Raw genomic sequence first — 19,947 nt, forward strand, 5'->3', positions numbered from 1 at the left:
ACCTGACTTGCGTTTTATCTTTAAAAAAATAAAAACTAAACAAACAAAAAAATTAGAGAGTAATTGTGAGACCCAGAAATTCTATTTCTAGATACATACCTAAGAGAATTGAAAACATGTGTCACACAAAAGGGTGTAGCTCATAGCAGCATTATTTATAATACCCAAAAGGTGAAAACAACCCAGATGTCATCAATTGATTAACAAAATGTGTTTTATATATATCTGTATCTTGTATCTACATATATATGTAGATATAGATATATATATCCATACAATGGAATCTTATTCAACCATAAAAAGGACTAAAGTGGTATTAAATGCTACAAAATGGATGAAACTTGAAGACATTATGCTCAGTGAAAGAAGCCAGATTCAAAAAGCCACATATTCTGTGATGCCTGTTTATATAAAGTATCCAGAACAGGCAAATCCACAGAGACAGAAAGTGGCTGAGATTTTCCAGAAGCAGGCCAGGAGCAGGGAAAAAGGGGGTGACTGCTGATGAGCACAGCCTTCCTTTTTGGGGACTGAAAATGTTCTGGAATTAGACAGTGGTGATGGTTTTACAATTTTGTGAATGTACTAAAAGACTTTTTTCTTTTTTTAAGTTTTTTAAAATTTATTTGTTTTACAGACAGAGATCACAAGTAGGCAGAGAGGCAGGCAGAGAGAGAGGAGGAAGCAGGCTCCCCGCCGAGCAGAGAGCCCGATGCGGGGCTCGATCCCAGGACCCTGGGATCATGACCTGAACAGAAGGCAGAGGCTTTAACTGACTGAGCCACCCAGGTACCCCTAAAAGACTTTTCTTAATACTCTAAAAGGGCAAATTTTATGGTTGTGAACTCTATCTCAATTTTTAATCAATTTATTTTTTAAGATTTTATTTATTTATTTATTTGACAGAGAGAGCACATGTAGGGGGAGCTATAGAAGGAGAGGGAGTAGCAGACAGCATAGAAGTCGAGATAGTAAAATCAAATAGACCTGAAAGACAGCGAAGGTAGTGGCCAGGCATGGGGTTTCTGGAGCAAATTGCCTGGTACCATTTCTTACCAGCCATGTGACCTTGGGCTATTTGCTTAAAGGTTTTCCCATCTGATAATGGAGTATGTTAACTCAGAAGGCGAGTATGTTATGGAGTATATTAACTCAGAAGGACCTTGGAAGGTCCAAGCAGCATGCTCCATAAAGACCCAGGCACATACATGTGCATTGCTAATACTAAGATTATGTGTACTGACTGTACTTACTAACTTTGTACCCTTGGCAAGTAACTTAACCTCGCTGAGCTTCAGATTCCTCAAATGTAAAATGGGAAATCATAATATCCATCTTACAAGAGTGGCTTTACATAAAGAAATGGCATGGAAAATTCGTAGCACAGTAATTGACCTGTGTACATGATCAATAAATGGTTATTCTCCAGATTAGTTTCATTCAAGTCAGGATGAATCATTCTGACCTCCCATAGGCACATTCTCTATTTAGCCATCTGCCAGATCTCAGAATTTTCTCCTGCCCCCACCCTCCACAGGCCCTAGGCTGAGGGCCAGATGACAGGAGATGGAAGGCTCATCTCCCTCTTTATTTCAACATGTTATACTTCAACAGCAGGACTTGTTTTTATCACCCTACTGGGTTCACATGGGTAGGTTTGGGCGGAAGCAATTATTCTCTGTATTACTTTATAGATGAAGAAATAGGCTTGGTTCTGACATGTTGGATTTTCTCTAGCAAGTCCCCTATGGAGGATAAAAGCTCTTCATTCTAATCAGAGCCAGAGAAAATGCTCCTGGCATCATGCTTCTTTAAATCCTCTCTTTCAGAACACTTGGAAGGCCTGCAGTGGGCCAGGTGTTGCACCAAATTCAAAGTAGAACCCATAGTTCATAGTTGGAACAGATCGCTGCAGGATCCCAGGCTGGGGTCTGGGGGATGGGGAGAGGAAGGCTCTGACAGGTGGAGCTGAGGGCAGACAGCATATGACGTTTCCTGGAAGAGGTGCCATTTTGGCTGGGCAGTGAAGGTTAAGGAGGAGTTGATAAGTGGCAAATGGAAAAGACGTTCAGGAAGGGCGAATAGCATGGACAGTGAGGACAAGGTGGGAAACTGCTTGGGACGGTCTGTATGTTTGGGGGATGGCAGGTGCACAGAGTGGAAGAAGACAGGGCTAGAAAGTTAGGAGAAAGAAAGAAAGGAAAGAAGGAAGGAAGGAAGGAAGGAAGGAAGGAAGGAAGAAAGGAGTCTTGAATCCCACTCCAGATGGAGGGAATCAGAATCTGCATTGTAATGGGATTCCCCAGGTCCAGTGGGTCTCAGCCTTGCCTGCATGCTGGACTCCCTGGGGAGCTTTGAAGAGCTGGGATGCTCAGGCTCCACTGACAGTGAATCTGTTTAATTGTCTGGGTGTGGTGTGAGTACTGGGCTCTTAAAAAGTTTCCCTGGGGATTCTGATGGGATCATGGGTCTGAGAATCACTCTTTTAAGCAAATACAGCTGTGGGTTCCTTCCTTTGTTCATTTCTCTTATGTGCAACAGACCTCACTAAATACAGGCACAGTTTGCTGGGGAGATGTGCAAACAGTTACAATAGAGTAGAATAAGCACTATGACAATCATTATCCCAGGGCCAGGAGAGACCCAGAAGAGGGCCCAACATCTGAGTCTGCATGAAGGAATCAAGGCAAATTGCTCACAGGACACCACATTAGTCCCAAGGATAAATAGAACTCTGGGATTTGTTGGGGGGGGGGGCGGTGGAGCCAGTGTGAAAGTAAAGAAAGAATTCGGTGTTCACTATGAAAGTGAGATTGATAGAATTTTAAGCTATCATAGATTATAGAGATCATTTAATGAATCCAGTGGTTTTCTAACCTTTTTGACTATGGCTCGATTTAAGAGAAACATTTTATGTCTCAGCCCAGAATATATATATAAATTTTCATGAAATAGTATTTATCTTCACTCTGTGTGATGCACTGTAATAATGTCTAGTCTTTCAATATACTTCTCTTTCATTAGAGAGAGAGAAAAAAATATGGTCATGCTTAACTGAATTTGTCTCCTGCCCCATTAATGGGTTATAACCTGCAGTTTGAAAGACCTAACTAAATCACTGCAATTTTTCCTTGAGGAAACAATGAGCCAGAATATCTAGACAACTTAGCCTGGGAGAGTAAGGAAAAATGTATTCAAATTCATGCGAAGGACTAGTGTTAGAAATAAAGAAAGCCTTTTATATATATATATATTATTGGTTGGAGATTTCAGAAGGATTTGCCTTCCCTGGAAGTCCTACCCATTTTCTGGGAGGTTAAAGCAGCTCTGTAGAGAAGGCAAGTGAAGAGCCCCAGTACTTTCTAGCCCCACTAAATATTCTAGATGTGTGAATATTACTGAGCAAGAATTCTCAGTTTAGCTAGGTTTGGGGAGGAGTCAATGCAACCTAGAAGGGGGAGAGAGCCCTATTAGAACCTCTTGGGGCCTTTGTCTAGTATATGTGACTCCCAGCCATTCTGATATGCCTACTGTCCCTTTGGGGCCCAAATTCCCCCAGACAATAAGCCCTACGGAGGCTCTGGTTGATGGAAGTGCATCATTCACACCAGTGCATTGGGACAGGCAGGAAAAAACAAAGGTAAGAACCATGGATCTCTTGAGCAATGGTTCCCCATCTTTTAGGTTTCACAGGTCAGTAAAAATTCAAACTGAGTTTAGGAATCAATATCGGGATGCAAATGTTTATTGTATCAAGTAAGGAAGTAAACAAAAACAAAACAAAACAAAAAACAAATCCCCCAAACTACTGACATCTACAAACATCATAAGGATAGAAAGGACATAATCTTTAAAGGAAAGTCTTGTAAATTGAATACATTTAGCTCTAAGAAACTTTAAAGAAATTTTTAATTATGGTAAATATACATAACATAGAATGTATTACCTAGCCATTAATTATTTGAGGTAGAGTTCATAGTCTTAACTGCATTCGACTTTTTTATAATGAAGTGTAGTATTCATAGTGTTAACAGCATTCAACTTTTTTATAATCAATCTCCCAAACTCTTCCTCTTACAAAACTGAAACTCTTTATCCATTAGCAACTCACCATCTCCCCTCCTCACAGCCCCTGGCAACCATCATTCTATGGTCTGTCTCTATGAATTTGGCTACTACTTTAGTTAACCTTATGCAAGTGGAATCATACAGTATTTGTCTATTTGCGACTGGCTTATTTCACTTCCTATAATATCCTCAAGTTTCATTCCTGTTGTAGCCTGTCTCAGAATTTCTTTCCTTTTGAAGTCTGAATAATATTCCAGTGTATGTATATACAATGTTAATATATCATCCAAGGATGGACACAGGTTGCTTCTACCATTTGACTATTGTGAAAAATGGTGCTATGAACATGGGTATACAGTATCTGTTTTGAGTTCCTGATTTTTATTCTTTTGGCTATAAACTCAGAGGTGGGACTTGGTGGGTCATACAGTGATTGTATGTTCAAATTTTTTAGGGATCACCATACTGTTTGAAGACATTTAGCTTCATATAGATTTTCTTTTAAAGCGACTATTGCATTGTCCTAACTTTTCTTTTTTTTTTTTTTTTAAGATTTTATTTATTTATTTGACAGAGAGACACAGTGAGAGAGGGTACATAAGCAGGAGGAGTGTGAGAGGGAGAAGCAGGCTCCCCGCCAAGCAGAGAGCCCAATGCGGGGCTTGATCCCAGGACCCTGGGATCATGACCTGAGACGAAGGCAGACACTTAACGACTGAGCCACTCAGGTGTCCCGTCCTAATTTTTCTTATATCGCTATGAATATCACAGACAGGAATTGGTCTGATCAATGCCTAGAATTACAGCTCCAACAGATAGAAACTTCTTCCTGCTCTAACAGATACAAATCGTAACAAGAACCCAGAAAATCTGGAATCTTTATATTTTGTCTGACTAGAAAGATAATTACTTTAAATAATAAAACATCCATTAAGAGGCGCCTGGGTGGCTCAGTCAGTTGAGTGTCTGACTTTGGCTCAGGTCATGACCTTGGGGTCCTGGGATTGAGCTCCGCTGTGGGCAGGGGGAGTCCGCTTGTCCCTCTCCCTCTCCTTCTGCCCTCCCCCACCAGTTCTCTCTCTTCCCCTCTCTCTCCCTCCCCTCAAATAAATAAATAAAATCTTTTATTTATTTTTTTAAAAGATTTTGTTTATTTATTTATTTGACAGACAGAGATCACAAGTAGGCAGAGAGGCAAGCAGAGAGAAGAGGAAGCAGGCTCCCTGCTGAGCAGAGAGCTTGATGCGGGGCTCGATCCCACGACCCTGGGATCATGACCCGAGCCGAAGGCAGAGGTTTTAACCCACTGAGCCACCCAGGCACCCCATAAATAAATAAAATCTTTTAAAAATATATCCATTAGGTAGTTTGGAAAATTATATAAAAGCCATTAACCTGATTACACTAAATGTGAAAAACAGGACAGTTTCAATTATTCAATTTATCAAGACATCACCATTTCAAATTTGACTGTAAGTCACATTCATTCTAATACTGGTCATTGAAGGTTACTGACACTTGCTCTTCCCTGCCCCGATAATAAGTTAACAAAATCTTAGAGGAAATGGCCTGGCTTTCCAAAACTCTTGTTTCTCTGAAGTCTGTGTGTATCAAACAAAGTAAATTTTCTGTATGTTGGGGCTTTAAGTAAATTTTGGGGGGAGTGGTACATTTTAAGTTCTTCATAAGCTACAGAGTAAATTCTTTTCCTACTGAAACCCATCAGTTATTATCAAATAATTTTAATTTAGTAGAAAAAAACCTACAGTTTTAAAATGAAATCCTAATCATAGCTTTCATTCCCCTCATTAATACTGGTTTTGGCAGTATTTTTCACTTCTTAACCCAATCATTGGTGGGGAGTAGGGATGAAGAAATAACAACATTTATTAGGAGTATGCCATCTGTTAAAAAGATGTGCTGGAGAAACCAGATATATGTACATCTGAACATTTAATTGAAATGTTATGTTTTACTGAAGGAATTGAAGATCTTTTCTAACTCCTCCCTAGAATTTCAGTGAATCACAATTCCAGTATATTGCAAATTCTGAAAAGTAACAAATCATCTTTTCCAAATCTATGAATCTTTTGTTTGCACAAGTCATATCTGAAGTTCCTTCCTGTTTATCTTTTCCTTTTTCCCTCACCTCAAGGAAGCAACTGAATTCTGGTAATGCTTTTACATCTCATATGTTTGACAGTCAAAACTGAATCAGAAGATACCTCTGCACTTTTTTTCTTTTCTGCCTTTTTCTCTGCTAAGTTTGTGTGTTTTTAGAGCAGCACATTTGATTTTCCCATCTGCATGATTTGCTTGAAGCTTGATATTAACATGTCCTAAAAGAGAATACTCTACCTGCATGAAAAAACACTCATCTTTGTAAAATCTGATTATTTCATAATGTTCAGGTCTGTTTGTCTCAACGAGAAGTTTGTAAGAGTATTTCAGACACTAGTGTGCTAGAGGTTAATATTTGTTCATCCGCACTTAATGTGCACGTTTTGTCCATGAGAATGATATGAAAATGTATCTGCATCTAGTATATGTGCTGCCGAAGCGAGCACAAAAATGTATCTGCATCTAATCATTTGATTAGACCTGTTGAATCTTCTTCCATTCCCACCGTTACTGATATCAACCTCTCGTTATTTTTTTTTATTCTGGTAAAATGTACATAAAATTTATCATTTTGAACATTTTTAACTGCAGAGCTCATTAAGTACATTCATATTGTTGGACAACTCGCTCATCATCTTTCACCTGGGTTAGCACACCAGCCTTCAAAATCCAGCCTTGCTTCTAATTTTGCCCCCATTAAGGAAAGAAATAGAAATCTTATCTCTTGTTGACTTATTTTTACCAGGCGCATCAAAGAAAAAATGGGAAAATGGAAGAGGCATCCTTTGCCATTTCTTCCATGCTTTTGGCTTTAGAGTTGATAAAAAACGAATGCAGATAAAGTTCTCAGGGCAAAGAAGAGCACCCCTGCTCTTCTTGTTCCATCCCTGAAGCAGGTTATTTCTTGCTTAGGACATCACAGCCAAAGGAACTGTTCAGTGAACCTAGAAAACTTAAGTGCTCTTAGAAACGCATTTGGGATTCAAGTGTCTAACCACCGGAAGCACAGAAAGGCTTTTCAAGGTAAAATCTTTAGCTTTACAATGTATGGAAATAATCATTTCCCCAAAATTAAGAGCTAAAAGTGTCAAGTGGCTAAACTTTGCACCCCTGCAGGTAAGTGTAAAGATGCCTGACCTGCCTTGCCCCCTCCCCTCCCCTGGCCTCAGGGCGACTGGAATCCCCAGGTCTGCAGTAGGACTTGAGCCCTCTGGGGGGTGACACATCTCGGAAATGAGGAGCCCACTGATGCAAACTGCTTCGGGTTTCCAGCCTTTGGCAGTGCAGCTTTGTATCACTAGATGTCAGTGTGGACTTTCCCAGCGGCCACCTTCTCTCCTCCGCGGGAGATGGACCAGACTTCACGCAGGGGCCTTCCTCGCGTTCTCCTTGCGTATTTTAAAACACAAAACCCTGAATCCGGGGCTGCTCTTTTTAATGCCGTGACCATCTAATCTCAGTGCTTGCATTTAGGCGCGGGTCTGCGTGGCTGTGTTGAGATAGGTAACGGGAAGTCGGGGCTGTGTTCCACGTAGAGTCCTTTAAAAGCAGCATGGGGGGAGCGCCTGGGTGGCTCAGTCGGTTAAGTGGCAGACTCTTGATTTCAACTCAGGTCATGATCTCAGGATCGTGATTTCAGGGTCGTGAGATCAAGCACCGCATCAGGCTCCCAGTTCAGCCCAGAGTCTGCTTGTCCTCCTTCTGCTCTGGCCCCCCACCTGCGCTCCTCTTAAATAAAAATAAAATCTTAAAAAGGCAATAAAATAAGTACAAGAAGCATGCTGCCACGGGTACCTGTATTGCCCGGCCCCAGGACACAACAGCCTATGCTACCATGGCTAACAGTGGGCAGGGAGCCAAGAAAAAAATATGTATGATTAACCACATAAGCGTTTAAGGATTTCGGGGTCCGGTTTATTCGATTTTTTCCTGGTTTTGAGGCAGCTTGTAGTCAGGGGGCTTCTGGAGTCTTAACAGCCATTGTATCCCTTTCCTTGTGCTGTTATCACTAGTTACCTCGAGCTTTGTTGCTTAAAACTGCACAAACCTATTATCTTAGAGTTCTAGATAGAGGTTGGAAATCCTAAAATGGGTCTAACTGGGTTTAAATCATTATGTCAGCAGGTCTGTGCCCTGTCTTCAAAGCTCTTGGAGAGGATCCATTTCCTTGCCTTTTCCTGTTTCTAGAAGCCACTGGCATTCCTTGGCTTGCAGCCCCTTTCTGTCTTCAAAGCGAACACTGGCCAGTCAGGTCCTCCTCCTACTCCCCTCCACCTTTTCTGCCTCTGCCTCTCCTCCTTCCTCTTTCATTGTAAGTAATTACATCAGGCCCACTCAGATAATCCAGGACAATCTCCCTATCTCAAGCTCCTTCATTTTTTTATACCTGCAAAGTCCCTCTTGCCATGTAAGGTAATGTACTCACCGGCTCCAGGGATGAGGGCATGGACATCTTTAGGGGGGCATTTTTCTGCCTAACATAGTCATCATTTTAAAAAGAATATATGATGCAGTGTTTGAGATAATGAACTTTTTAACAGCCTATTTAGTGTAATAGGAAACCGCTGTTTGTACCGTAGACTATGTTGGAAAATAACAAGCCCCAAATTTCCTTTGCTCATGGAATGTTAACAATGTAGAAAAATAAATTTGCCACACCCAGCATTAATATTTGGTCACCCTCCAATCTGACTGCACAGCCCAAGTTCTGCTGCCCCTTGTGACCCCCCCCTCCATTTTCAGGATGTCTCTCCTGGAATGGCACCCAGTTAGCACAGGGAGAACACACAGAGAGGGCAGGAGACAGGGCTCCAGCACTGACGAGCGTTGTGTAGAATGAAATCCAGGATTCTGGGGAACCTGACTGAAATAACCCATTTATACCCCCATGCACATTCCACATGGGATTGGGTATCTGAAGGCAACAGAGCTGAACCCCATGCCTTGCCAAAACCTCAAGGCTGGTTCGTTCTACCTTGCAAAGCTGACTTGGTCTCCCTCCTTCTCAAACTTGATCTTTCCCCCACATTTCCCACCTAGTGCTAGCAGGAACCAGAAAGCTTCCCTGTCATCCCTGACTGTTCCTTCTCAGTGTTGTACAACCTCCAATTGGTCTGCATGAGCTGTGGAGGCTCCTCTCTTAATAGCTTTTGAATCTGCCCTACATCAGCGGGCTCATCAGTCTTCTACTGTACTCTGTTTTCCTCCCTCCTATCAATAAATCCTCCAAAATACTTCCTGAGTTATCTTTCTAAACTGTAAATACAACCATGCTGCTCCCCTGTTTGTGAGGTGGTTCCCTTTTGCCTTCTGGAATGATTCCAACCTCTTAGCCCAGCACACCAAGCCTGTTAGACTCTGCCTCAACCTACTTTTCCGGGTTATTAGCTCACCTCCCAGCCTCCTACTCTTCTGGAAGGAACTCTGTGCGGTGCTTTTGAAGCTCAAAGCTCTCCCTGGCTCCCTCAGCCAGGAACACCTGTGGCTGTGTAAGTCAACTCTCTCTCTCAAGACTCTGCTTGGTACCACTTCTGGAAACGCATTCTTGTCCTTCACCCAGCCCCCATCCCTGCACTCTGCTGCAGCATGCATTTACCACACTGGCCTCGAACCGTCTCATCATTTGTATCTGTGTCCCCTGACTATAAGCTGTAAGGTTTCTGGAGGCAGGGACCCTGTTTGGTTGAACTTTGCCTGCCCAGTGTTAACTATGAGATCCAGCCAGTGACTGATGTCCAGTGACTTTTGGTTTAAGGAATGAAGATATCTCCAGTATGGGTCCCAAGGTATCTTGATGTCTCCAGGCACCAGAGATGACCCAGTTCTAGGACTATGTACGAATACCTGCCCTGTTTAGACCTGTATCCCAGAGAGCCCATCTGGCTTCTGGGAAGCGGAGGGTGGGGCAGGCTCAACAGTAGGTCTTGTGGCTCTTATGTTCCACGTGTGGCCCAGGAAAGTTAGACCTGCAGTTATGAGCTTACCCTTTCCAACCTGGCCTACCCTGGGAGCATAGACCAGTTGGCAGCAACACCAAGGGAAGTGGCCACCTAGGGCATGGACTCCTGTGGCCAAAGCAAATGTGACTCACACACGCTTAATTGTGGCCACGGTAGCCTGTTAAGTCAGTAGTAATTCAGAACCTGCCTTATCACTGCTGTCCCTCGTGATCCCCAGCAGCTACTGAATGTCTTCTGTGCACAGATTGTCTGGGAGCTCTACAAGCAGCCACTGTAGAGAATTAAAAATAAAATAGGAACAGAATTTCAGTACTCGGGAGCCTTATGCAATTTAGGCCCAAAATAAGGAGCTTGCCTTTACTGGGGCTTTTGGCTACCTTTGGTGGGAGGAGGGGGTAAGGGAAGATGTCTTATAAGACTTTTTAATCATTCATGTATAACCATAGTGATTTAAAGCAGTGGTAGGAAGCAGGGATGAGAGGGCATATGCATTGGAGGCGGAGTCCCATGCATTATGTAGCAGAGAGCTATTTTTTCTCCAAGCTCTTCTTCACTTCAGTAGGCCAGCAACATTCCCTTGGTGCTGACCCCAGATCACACCTTTCTGCTCAATGTTTTTTATATATATATATATATATATTTTTTTTTTTTTTTTTTCAACAGTAGGTCCCTAATAAAGATCAGGGATTCCTTTTAAAACACTATGTATGGAGCCCAAGCAATTTCTTCATAATGGAGGAAAAGCAGCATGAGTTGTGGTTGTTTTGTATGAAGGGTTTTAAAATAAGGGCTTTTAATGATTTTTTAAAAAATATCATTTGCAAGCCAAAGTGGATGGAGAGTAAAGCATCATATAAATATTTAATCTCTGATTACTACTCTATGCCATTTTGATAAGGAAGAATTAAGTTATTTTTAGATAATAAAAATAGGGGCTGACATTGTGTCTCAAGCTGTATTTAGAGAGGAAAATGATTCAGAATCTATGTTTAACATAGCTTAGGGATCTGGTCCCCGATTGATTAACATGAAATGCTTTTACAAGACATTTAGTCCTGGGGCGCCTGGGTGGCTCAGTGGGTTAAGCCTCTGCCTTCGGCTCAGGTCATGGTCTCAGGGTCCTGGGATCGAGCCCCACATCGGGCTCTCTGCTCAGCGGGGAGCCTGCTTCCCTTCCTCTCTCTCTCTGTCTGCCTCTCTGCCTGCTTGTGATCTCTGTCTGTCAAATAACTAAATAAAATCTTTAAAAAAAAAAAAAAAGACATTTAGTCCTATTCAGAACCCCAAAGTCTCCTCAGTGAACGTGTAATTTAACTGTCCTCTAGAATAAAAAGATATTTAAAAAAAAAAGATTTAAATGTTAGAGATTTCAAATAGTTAATCCCTGGTCTCTCAATGATAGTTTCATTTTAAAGTTCATAGAGATGTATATGCATGTGCAACCATTCATCGCATGGTGGAAAGATGTAGGTTTGTCAGCATGACCTGTCTTAGCGTCAAGATTAGGGATGTACGTACTTATTAGTAAATTACTACTAAACAGTTGTTGCCCAAAAAGCCTTAATTGTCAATAATGCATTAAAATTACGCCAAGTAGTAAAATCAATTCCAGTGAGTATTCGTATACTTAAAATATCTCAACCTGCGAGAGATCGTATGCAAATTAGTACAACCTGCTAGAGCTAATGACGGTGAGATAAAAATTCACGTATCTATTAACACATTCCAAACATTTTCAAATAGACTGAGTCATCTGAGACTCACAACTCTTCTGTGAGGCTGCTCTTATGATCCTCTGCATTTTACAGAGGAAACAGGTTTAGCCAGGTTAAGCAGTCTGCCCTAAATCCCACAGCTAGTACTAGATAGAGCCAGAGCCTAACCCTGGCTCGAGCTTACCCACTTCATGGTGTGTGCTTATAATCTGGTAGCGATTGGCTCCATCTTTTGGAAAATAGGCACGATTGATTAAAAGATCAATGAGAGTAGAGGGAAGAGAGAATTTGGCTTACTCATGATAGAAAAGTAAGAGTGTGTAAAAGGCATTATACAAATTATGGATATTCCCTGAAAAATTACCCAACAATGTGATCCCTAAATATTTTTCTAAACTGACTTTGGTTTTAGAATGTAAGATATAAGTTTCTAATCACCACTAAAATCCTAAACAGGGTTTTCTGTAGGATATAATAAGATAAATTTTAGGGTCACCTGGGTGGCTCTGTTTGGTAAGCGTTTGACTTTGGCTCAGGTCATGATCTCAGGGTCCTGGGATTGAGCTCTGCCTCGGGCTCCCCATTCAGTGGGGAGTCTGCTTCTCACTCTCCCTCTGCCCCTTCTGCTTGTGCTCTCTCTCTCAAATAAATAAATAAAATCTTTTAAAAAAATTTTTTTAAAAAGGTAAATTTTAGATGGTCCATTTATTTCTTTAAAGAAATGAAATATAATAATAGGAAAAAGGCCTATTTAAAAAGTAGATAATTATACAAATAGTCCTATAGTTTGGTAAAGAGATTGGGTAATGTACAACTCTAAAAAGGGGGGGGTGCAAAACCATGGCCATCTTTTACACACTATAATGAGAGTAAACATGGGATGGCAGAGACTTTTGCAAAAAGTATAGGTCTAGTGCCGACCGCACTGTGAGCCCTATTGGGAGGCTGTGGGGCCTACTGAGAGGACAAATGGGGTGGCAGGTCTTCTTCCCTGCCAGCTTTAAAAGAGTGGGCAAGTCAAGGGCACCTGGCTGGCTCAGTTGGTAGAGCATGTGACTGTAGATTTTGGGGTTGTGAGTTCAAGCCCCATGTTGGGCGTAGAATTTACTTATTAAATTTTTTTTTTTTAAGATTTTATTTATTTGACGGAGAGAGAGAGAGATCACAAGTAGGCAGAGAGGCAGGCAGAGAGAGAGGGGGAAGCAAGCTCCCTGCTGAGCAGAGAGCCCGATGTGGGGCTCGATCCCAGGACTCTGAGATCATGACCCGAGTTGAAGGCAGAGGCTTTAACCCACTGAGCCACCCAGGTTCCCCTAAATTTTTTTTTTTTTAAATAAGAAGAGTGGACTAGACATTTGCAGCAACCTGGATAGAGCTAGAGAGTATAACGCTAAGTGAAATTAGTCAGTCAGAGAAAGACAAATACCATATGATTTCACTCATATGTAGGAATTTAAGAAACAAATGAGCAAAGGAAAAAAAGAGAGAGACAACCAGAGAGAGAGAGAGAGAGAAGCCAAGAAACAGACTTTTAAGTATAGAGAACAAGCTGATGGTCACCAGAGGAGAGGTGGATGAGGCATGAGCGAAATAGGTGATGGGGATTAAGGAGGGCACTGGTCCTGATGAGCACTGAGTAATGTATGGAATTGTTGAATCACTGTGTTGTACTTGAAACTAATACAACATTGTATGTTAACTATATGGGAATTAAAATGTTAAAAAGGTTTTACTTAATTAAAATAAAATAAAATAAAAAGAGTAGGGGGTGCATGGGTGGCTCAGTCAGTTAAGCGGCTGCCTTTGGCTCAGGTCATGATCCCAGGGTCCTGGGATGGAGCCCTGCATCAGGCTCTCTGCTCAGCGGGGAGCCTGCTTCTCCCTCCCTCTCTGCCTGCCGCTCTGCCTACTTGTGCTTACTCTCTGTCAAATAAATAAAATTTTAAAAATAAATAATAAATAAGAATGGGCAAGAGAGGGAAGAGAAGCACACAAAAGAGTAAGTGCCAAAGGGAAGAGACTCAACTGAAATCCAAACTGGGTAACAGCAAACCCATCAGTCAAGTTTTTTTTTGGTCTTTTTTTTTTTTTAAGATTTTTATTTTTCTAAGTAATCTCTATAGCACAGCACAGTCAGGTATTCTTACTGACAAGCCCACAGCTAGCTTACCTGCTCCAGTGTAGGTTTCCGGCTACGCATGTTGTCACTGTGCAGTGCTCTAACAACTCAAACTAACTTCGAACCCCAGAAGTCACCACTTAATCATGTGAGGAAGAAGAAAAATAGAGCATCTGAAAAAGCTTCATAGATAGGAATTTTAAAGAGCTGGGGCTCTGTTACTTAAGAGTCACGAGGACGTGAAAAAGAACAGTTCTGATTGTGTGGGGGAAAATGTCATTTAGACCAGTGCTTCTCCAAATACCGTCTTCGGTCTTATAATGCAAATTTTCAAGGCCAGATCCTGATCTACGGAGTGAGAATCATGGAGGGTCGGGCCTGGCTGTTGGCTTTAACAAGATCTCCAACAGATCGTAAGAGACTCTTAATCTCACAAAACTGAGGGTTGCTGGGTGGTGGGAGGGGTAGGGACGGGGTGGTTGGGTGATGGACATTGGGGAGGGTATGTGCTATGGTGAGTGCTGTGAAGTATGTAAACCTGATGATTCACAGCTTGTACCCCGGGGCTAATAATACATTATATGTTAATAAAAATAATAAAAAAACCAAGATCTGCAGATGATTCTTTGGTGCACTGAAGTGTCAAAGCACTGATTCAGACCATCGTTAGTCAAACTGCAGATTACAACCCATTAGTGGGTTGTAAAATCAATTCAGTAGGCAGTGACCAGCATTTTACAAAAGTGAAATGGAATACAGGGGGAAGTGGAGTACATCCCATGGTGCATGGGTTATGAGCTCATAAAACTTGTTTCAGTTCTAGATTTGGATGTACACCCATGTGTACTGATTTAAATGAAACAGCACTTTGAATTTTTGAAGAACTGGTAGGGTATAATAAGAAGAGACAAATTTTATGTGAAGCCAGATCTGTTTGGTTGATGATAAAACACATTGACAGCTTAATGTGGATTCCTGTTTGGGGGAAGGAAGAGGGCCAAGGAAAGAACATTACAAGCCAAGGTTTTCTAACTCCAGAATCCTCATGGGGAAAGAATCAAAAAGGCCTACCCAGAGAGAAAAGGGGGAGAGGGCATATGCCACATAGGAGATGTCAGGGAGGATAAGTATAAGATAAGGTCATGTGTGACCTTCAAGAAACAATCATGTAAGAATATTCATTCATTCATTCATTTATTCATTCACAGATCATTTCTTGTCCATCAGAGGTGTCAGGCACTGTGTTAGGTGCCGGGGTATAGGATGGATGTGAAGCCTCTCTTGGACTGCACTGTTTAGTGACAAACAAGCAAGATCAACAGCATGATCAATGCTGAGAAGGAAGCATTAATATAACACTTAGTAGGAATGCTGAAGTCAGTCTGTGATGGTGTGATCGGAGTGGGGTCACAGGGGACATCCATATGGAGAGGGCATTTAATCAAAAATGATGATCACATCTTAATATGGTATTCTTTTTTTATCTAACCAGTGATTATCTAGATCAGTGTTTTTCAAACATTAGTGGGCATCAGAACCTTGTAGGGGGCTTATTCAAGCACTTTTTGATTCAGTAGGTCTGGGGTGGGGGTCTGATAATCTTTCTTTCTTTTTTTTTTTTAAGATTTTATTTGACAGAGAGAGGGATCACAAGTAGGCAGAGAGGCAGGCAGAGAGAGAGGGGGAAGTTGGCTCCCTGCCGAGCAGAGAGCCCAATGCAGGGCTCCATCCCAAGACCCTGAGATCAGGACCCGAGCTAAAGGCAGAGGCTTAACCCACTGGGCCATCCAGGCGCCCCATAATCTGTCTTTCTGACAAGATCCCAGGCAATGCAGATACTGTTAATCTGGAGCCTGTTCTTTGAGGATTGCTGATCTACATGGCTAAATTAAGAGTTCTGTTAGATGGTATTTCTAGAAACACAATTTAAAGTAGATAGAATTTAGCTGATCTGCATGCACACAAAAAATTTGTTTTTCTTTACCACATTTTGATGGCTTAATAATAGTAACTATCACTAGAAATTTTTCATCTAACTTAACTTTTATTGTATAACGTTTCATTAAGATTTAATATCTAGCTTAGATATCTGACAGGCAACTGTTCTTGTGTGTAGCAAAGATATGCTTGCTATGTGCTTGACAAAATATTTCCTTTTTTCCCCCTGGGTACACACATAAGACCGCATTTCCTGACCCCTTTCCAGTTGAGTTAGAACATGTGACCGATTTCTGCCAGCATGGATACTGGGGAGAAGGGATGCAAACCTTTCCACACTTGGCTGAAACTTCTCTTAATGTCTGCCCTTTTGCTTTGGCCAGCCAGGTACACTGGATTTAGAGAAGGGCTCTGTGAGCAGTCTGGGAGCCTGCTTAGCCACTGCATAAGAGCCTGGATCCCTGAGCCACCACTTGAAGAGAAACCCAAGATTGCCACCCAGATGGGGAACCGTCTGAAGGGAGATGAGAGAGCAGACCAGGTGAGCTCACAACAGGCTTTCCCAGCATCATGGCCCTCAAGTTTAGCAGTTGGATTCCACTGTGTAGCTTAGCTTGTCTTGACTAATGCTTCGCCTGGCACCAAGTAACACAAAACACATATTTTATGAGCTTCATAATCAGCTTCAATTTCTATTCTCCTATGTCCAACATTCAGCCTGTAAATGACTTTCTGGCCACTCATTTATTCAACAAATACTTAACCTAGAGGCTACTGTGTGCCAAGCACTGCCAATGGTGAGCAAAAAACAAAAACAAAAACTAAAACTAAAACAAGACACACGCCTTCCATGCTCTCAGGGAATTTAGTCTGGTGAGGAAGGGACATAAATCAAACAATTGTTCAGACATACGTAAAATTCCAGCTGTTGTGGATGATGTGAATGTTAGAAGCCTGGTGCTATCAGGGGATTTCTTTTTCCTAGTTAGGAATAAATGTTGAGTGCTTTAAGGTGTAATTACCATCCGAGTAAAAATGATTTAAAAATAGAACTAAGTTTGGATGTGATGAAGCAAAATATAATTAAATCTGAAGATGACTAAGAGCCATACAGTTTTTATCATTAATCTTTTCATTTAATAGCTTTAACTACTGAATGGCATTTGCTCCATATTATAGTAACCTAGACTTTTAAAATTCGTATCTAATGAGGACTGTGAAATCCTTTAACTTACCAATTGTTAGCTAATCAGAGACTTGCAAAAGTCCGTTATTCCTTTTTTTAAAATAATAGTGTGTTACTTTTCTATATTCCTGCCGAACCAGAGTTTTACACCGAAGGCCTCATTCAATAAAAGTTAAATCAGATCAAATCACTAAATACCTTCCTGAATGAGAACTTGTCATTCTGGTTACCACTTTAACCTTTTAAATTTTTCTCTGCTTATCAAGTGACCAATGGTTTCAGTAAGCCCATACACAGGATGAAAGAATTTTTAGATTTGCATTGAGTAGATTTGTTTTTCCATTTATATATATATATATATATGTATATATATGCACACACTAATCCACTGATAAACATATGCATACATATACATTCTGAGATGTTTTATATATACACACAATACATCTATATCTATACATATATTCTTTACTTTTGTTTGAAAATTTAATTCTCATACTTGAATGATGAAAATCATTACATAAATGACATTACAAATGTGGAAAAAAGATGATATTTATTTTTGGAGTTCGTACAAAAATACCAGTTGCTATTATTTTCACATAGCGGACACTTCAGGAACTTTCACAATGTATATCCAGACCATGCTCTGACACCAAGATACTGTATCACACTTAGAAACGAACCGAGGAGAATTTTGCTACATTCAATTTTAGAGAAATTACAGGATTTTATTATTTTTATTATTTATTTAAGTAATCTCTACACCCAAGTGGGGCTTGAACTCACCAACCCAGAGATCGAGTCTCAGGCTCAACTGAGCCAGCCAGGTGCCCCTAGAGAAATTACAGGATTTGAAAGCTGTCGGTGCCCTAGGTCAGGAAATTAAAATCCAGAAAGGTAAAGTTTGCACATTGCATCGTGATTTAGTTCTGATCCATCCCAGACCGAGACCCCAGATCTCCTAAATCAGGTGCAGATTTCTCTGCCCCCACGCTTTTTGCCTTACAACTGAAGGTCAGGCTGCATTATCTTTAGTTCTTCCAACTGCGCTTCCTCCACGGTCAGTTTTACCGGGTAAGTTTAAGATCGAGTTGACGTCTGCATTCTTTGTTATTTATGTTTCCGCGTTTCGTAAGTCTTTTATCATCAAGATTGCTGAGCTTCTGTTTTATTTAAAAAACACACCCCGAGTAACACCAACCAGCAGGTTAACACCCACCCAACTGGAGGGCCAGGACCCAGGACACAGCCATTCTCAGCCCCAGCAGGGAAAACGAGAAGTTTGGAGACACGGTCTAACCCAGGGTCCCGAGGCCACGTGCGAGAGGAGGGGCCGCCTTTTGGTTGGCGCCCCGAGGGGCTCCGTCCCTCCAATCGGCTTAGGGCCGCCGTGAAGGAGGGGGCGCGCCCTGGGGGAGGGGGCGGGGCCGAGGACCTGTCCATCACCGGGTCCACGGGTGGCGGCACCTACCACACCGCTGTACCTTGGCGAGGCGGGGCCGGGGCGGGAAGGCCGCGGCCGGGAGAGGCGGGGCCCAGCCGGCGGAAGCCAATCCGCGGGGCGGTGCGAGGGGGCGGGGGTGGGGCCACCGCCTGCGACCCAAACACCCGAGTCCGGGTGCACTTTGGAGTCGCGCTGCTCCTCGGCCTTCCGGTGCGAGGGCCGGGGAGCCTCCTCCCCCACTGGGCACCCCCACCTTCGTGGCCCAGAACCTCCCCCCTTCGGAGGGGGGAGTGCGGCGACGGTTGCCGGGAAGCGCGCGCCGCCCCTCCCTCTCCTCTTCCATCCTCCCCTCACGCGCCACCCGTTTTTCCTCTTTCTCGGTTAATAACAGCTGGGTGGCTGGGGGAGGAGGGAAGGTGGCCCCGGCGGAGTCTGGGCGGGCGCCTCCCACTCACCCGCGAGCTGCCGTGAGAGCCGGAGGATGGCGGCGGTAGCTGCGGCCGCCCGGGAGGAGGCGGTACCGAGGCCCGGGGCGCAGAGAGCGGCGACGGCAGCAGAGAGCGGCAGGGACCCGTCGCGGCGCACCAGAACCGAAACCAGCGGCAGCCGCACAGCCACCTGAGCCGCCCCTCCCGCCAGAGCTAGCGAGCTGCGTCCGCCGCAGCCCGACCTCCTTCCTCTCTGCCTCTCCTCGTTTCCCGAGACCTCCCGCAGGCCGCCGGTCTCGCCCGCCGCCCCCGAACACAAAGAGCGCCCCGGGCGCTGACCGCCCTTCGGGGCGCGGGGCGGCGGCCCTGGACGTGCGGGCTTCTTCTTGCGCCGGCCGCGGCGCCTTGGCCCTGCCCGCTCGCTCCTGCGCTCGCTCCCGCCCTCCCGGCGCTCGGGGCGCCGCGCGCGGCCCCGGCCCGGGGCAGGGCGGCCATGGGCGCCAAGCAGAGCGGCCCGGCCGCTGCTAACGGCCGCACCCGCGCCTATTCGGGCTCGGATCTACCTTCCAGCAGCAGCGGAGGCACCAATGGGACCGTTGGCGGCGGCGGCGGCGGCGGCAGCAGCAGCGGGGCGCGGGCCGCGGCTGCCGGGAGGTTTCCGGCTCAGGTGCCCGGCGCGCACCAGCCCAGCGGTTCGGGCGGTGCCGCGGCGGCCTCAGCGGCCCCGCGCAGTCGCTCCCTCGGCGGGGCCGTGGGGAGCGTGGCGTCGGCGGCCCGAGCGGCGCAGTCCTCCTTCAGCATCCCCAACAGCAGCAGCGGCCCGTACGGCTCGCAGGACTCGGTACACAGTAGCCCCGAGGACGGCGGCGGCGGCGGCAGAGACCGGCCGGCGAGCGGGGGCCCCGGCGGGCCGCGTCTGGTGATCGGCTCCTTACCAGCTCATCTCTCGCCGCACATGTTTGGAGG

General features: G+C 43.9%; 1 protein-coding gene across 2 annotated transcripts in view; it reads left to right on the top strand.

The window, feature by feature from the left end:
- Window positions 1-19,438: 19,438 nt before the first annotated feature.
- LOC111147414 (zinc and ring finger 2) overlaps window positions 19,439-19,947 on the top strand; it is a 97,881-nt gene continuing 97,372 nt past the window's right edge. Inside the window, exon 1 of one of the 2 annotated variants that reach the window (XM_022503420.1) lies at window positions 19,439-19,946. In XM_022503420.1, the coding sequence (XP_022359128.1) occupies window positions 19,475-19,946 (472 nt within the window). In that variant the 5' untranslated portion in view covers window positions 19,439-19,474. The remainder of the gene's footprint in view (window position 19,947) is intronic. The other variant, XM_022503421.1, reaches the window with a different exon arrangement.

This window comes from Enhydra lutris, unplaced genomic scaffold, assembly GCF_002288905.1.
Source record: "Enhydra lutris kenyoni isolate GAN:26980312 unplaced genomic scaffold, ASM228890v2 scaffoldscaffold16, whole genome shotgun sequence".
NCBI lineage: Eukaryota > Metazoa > Chordata > Mammalia > Carnivora > Mustelidae > Enhydra > Enhydra lutris.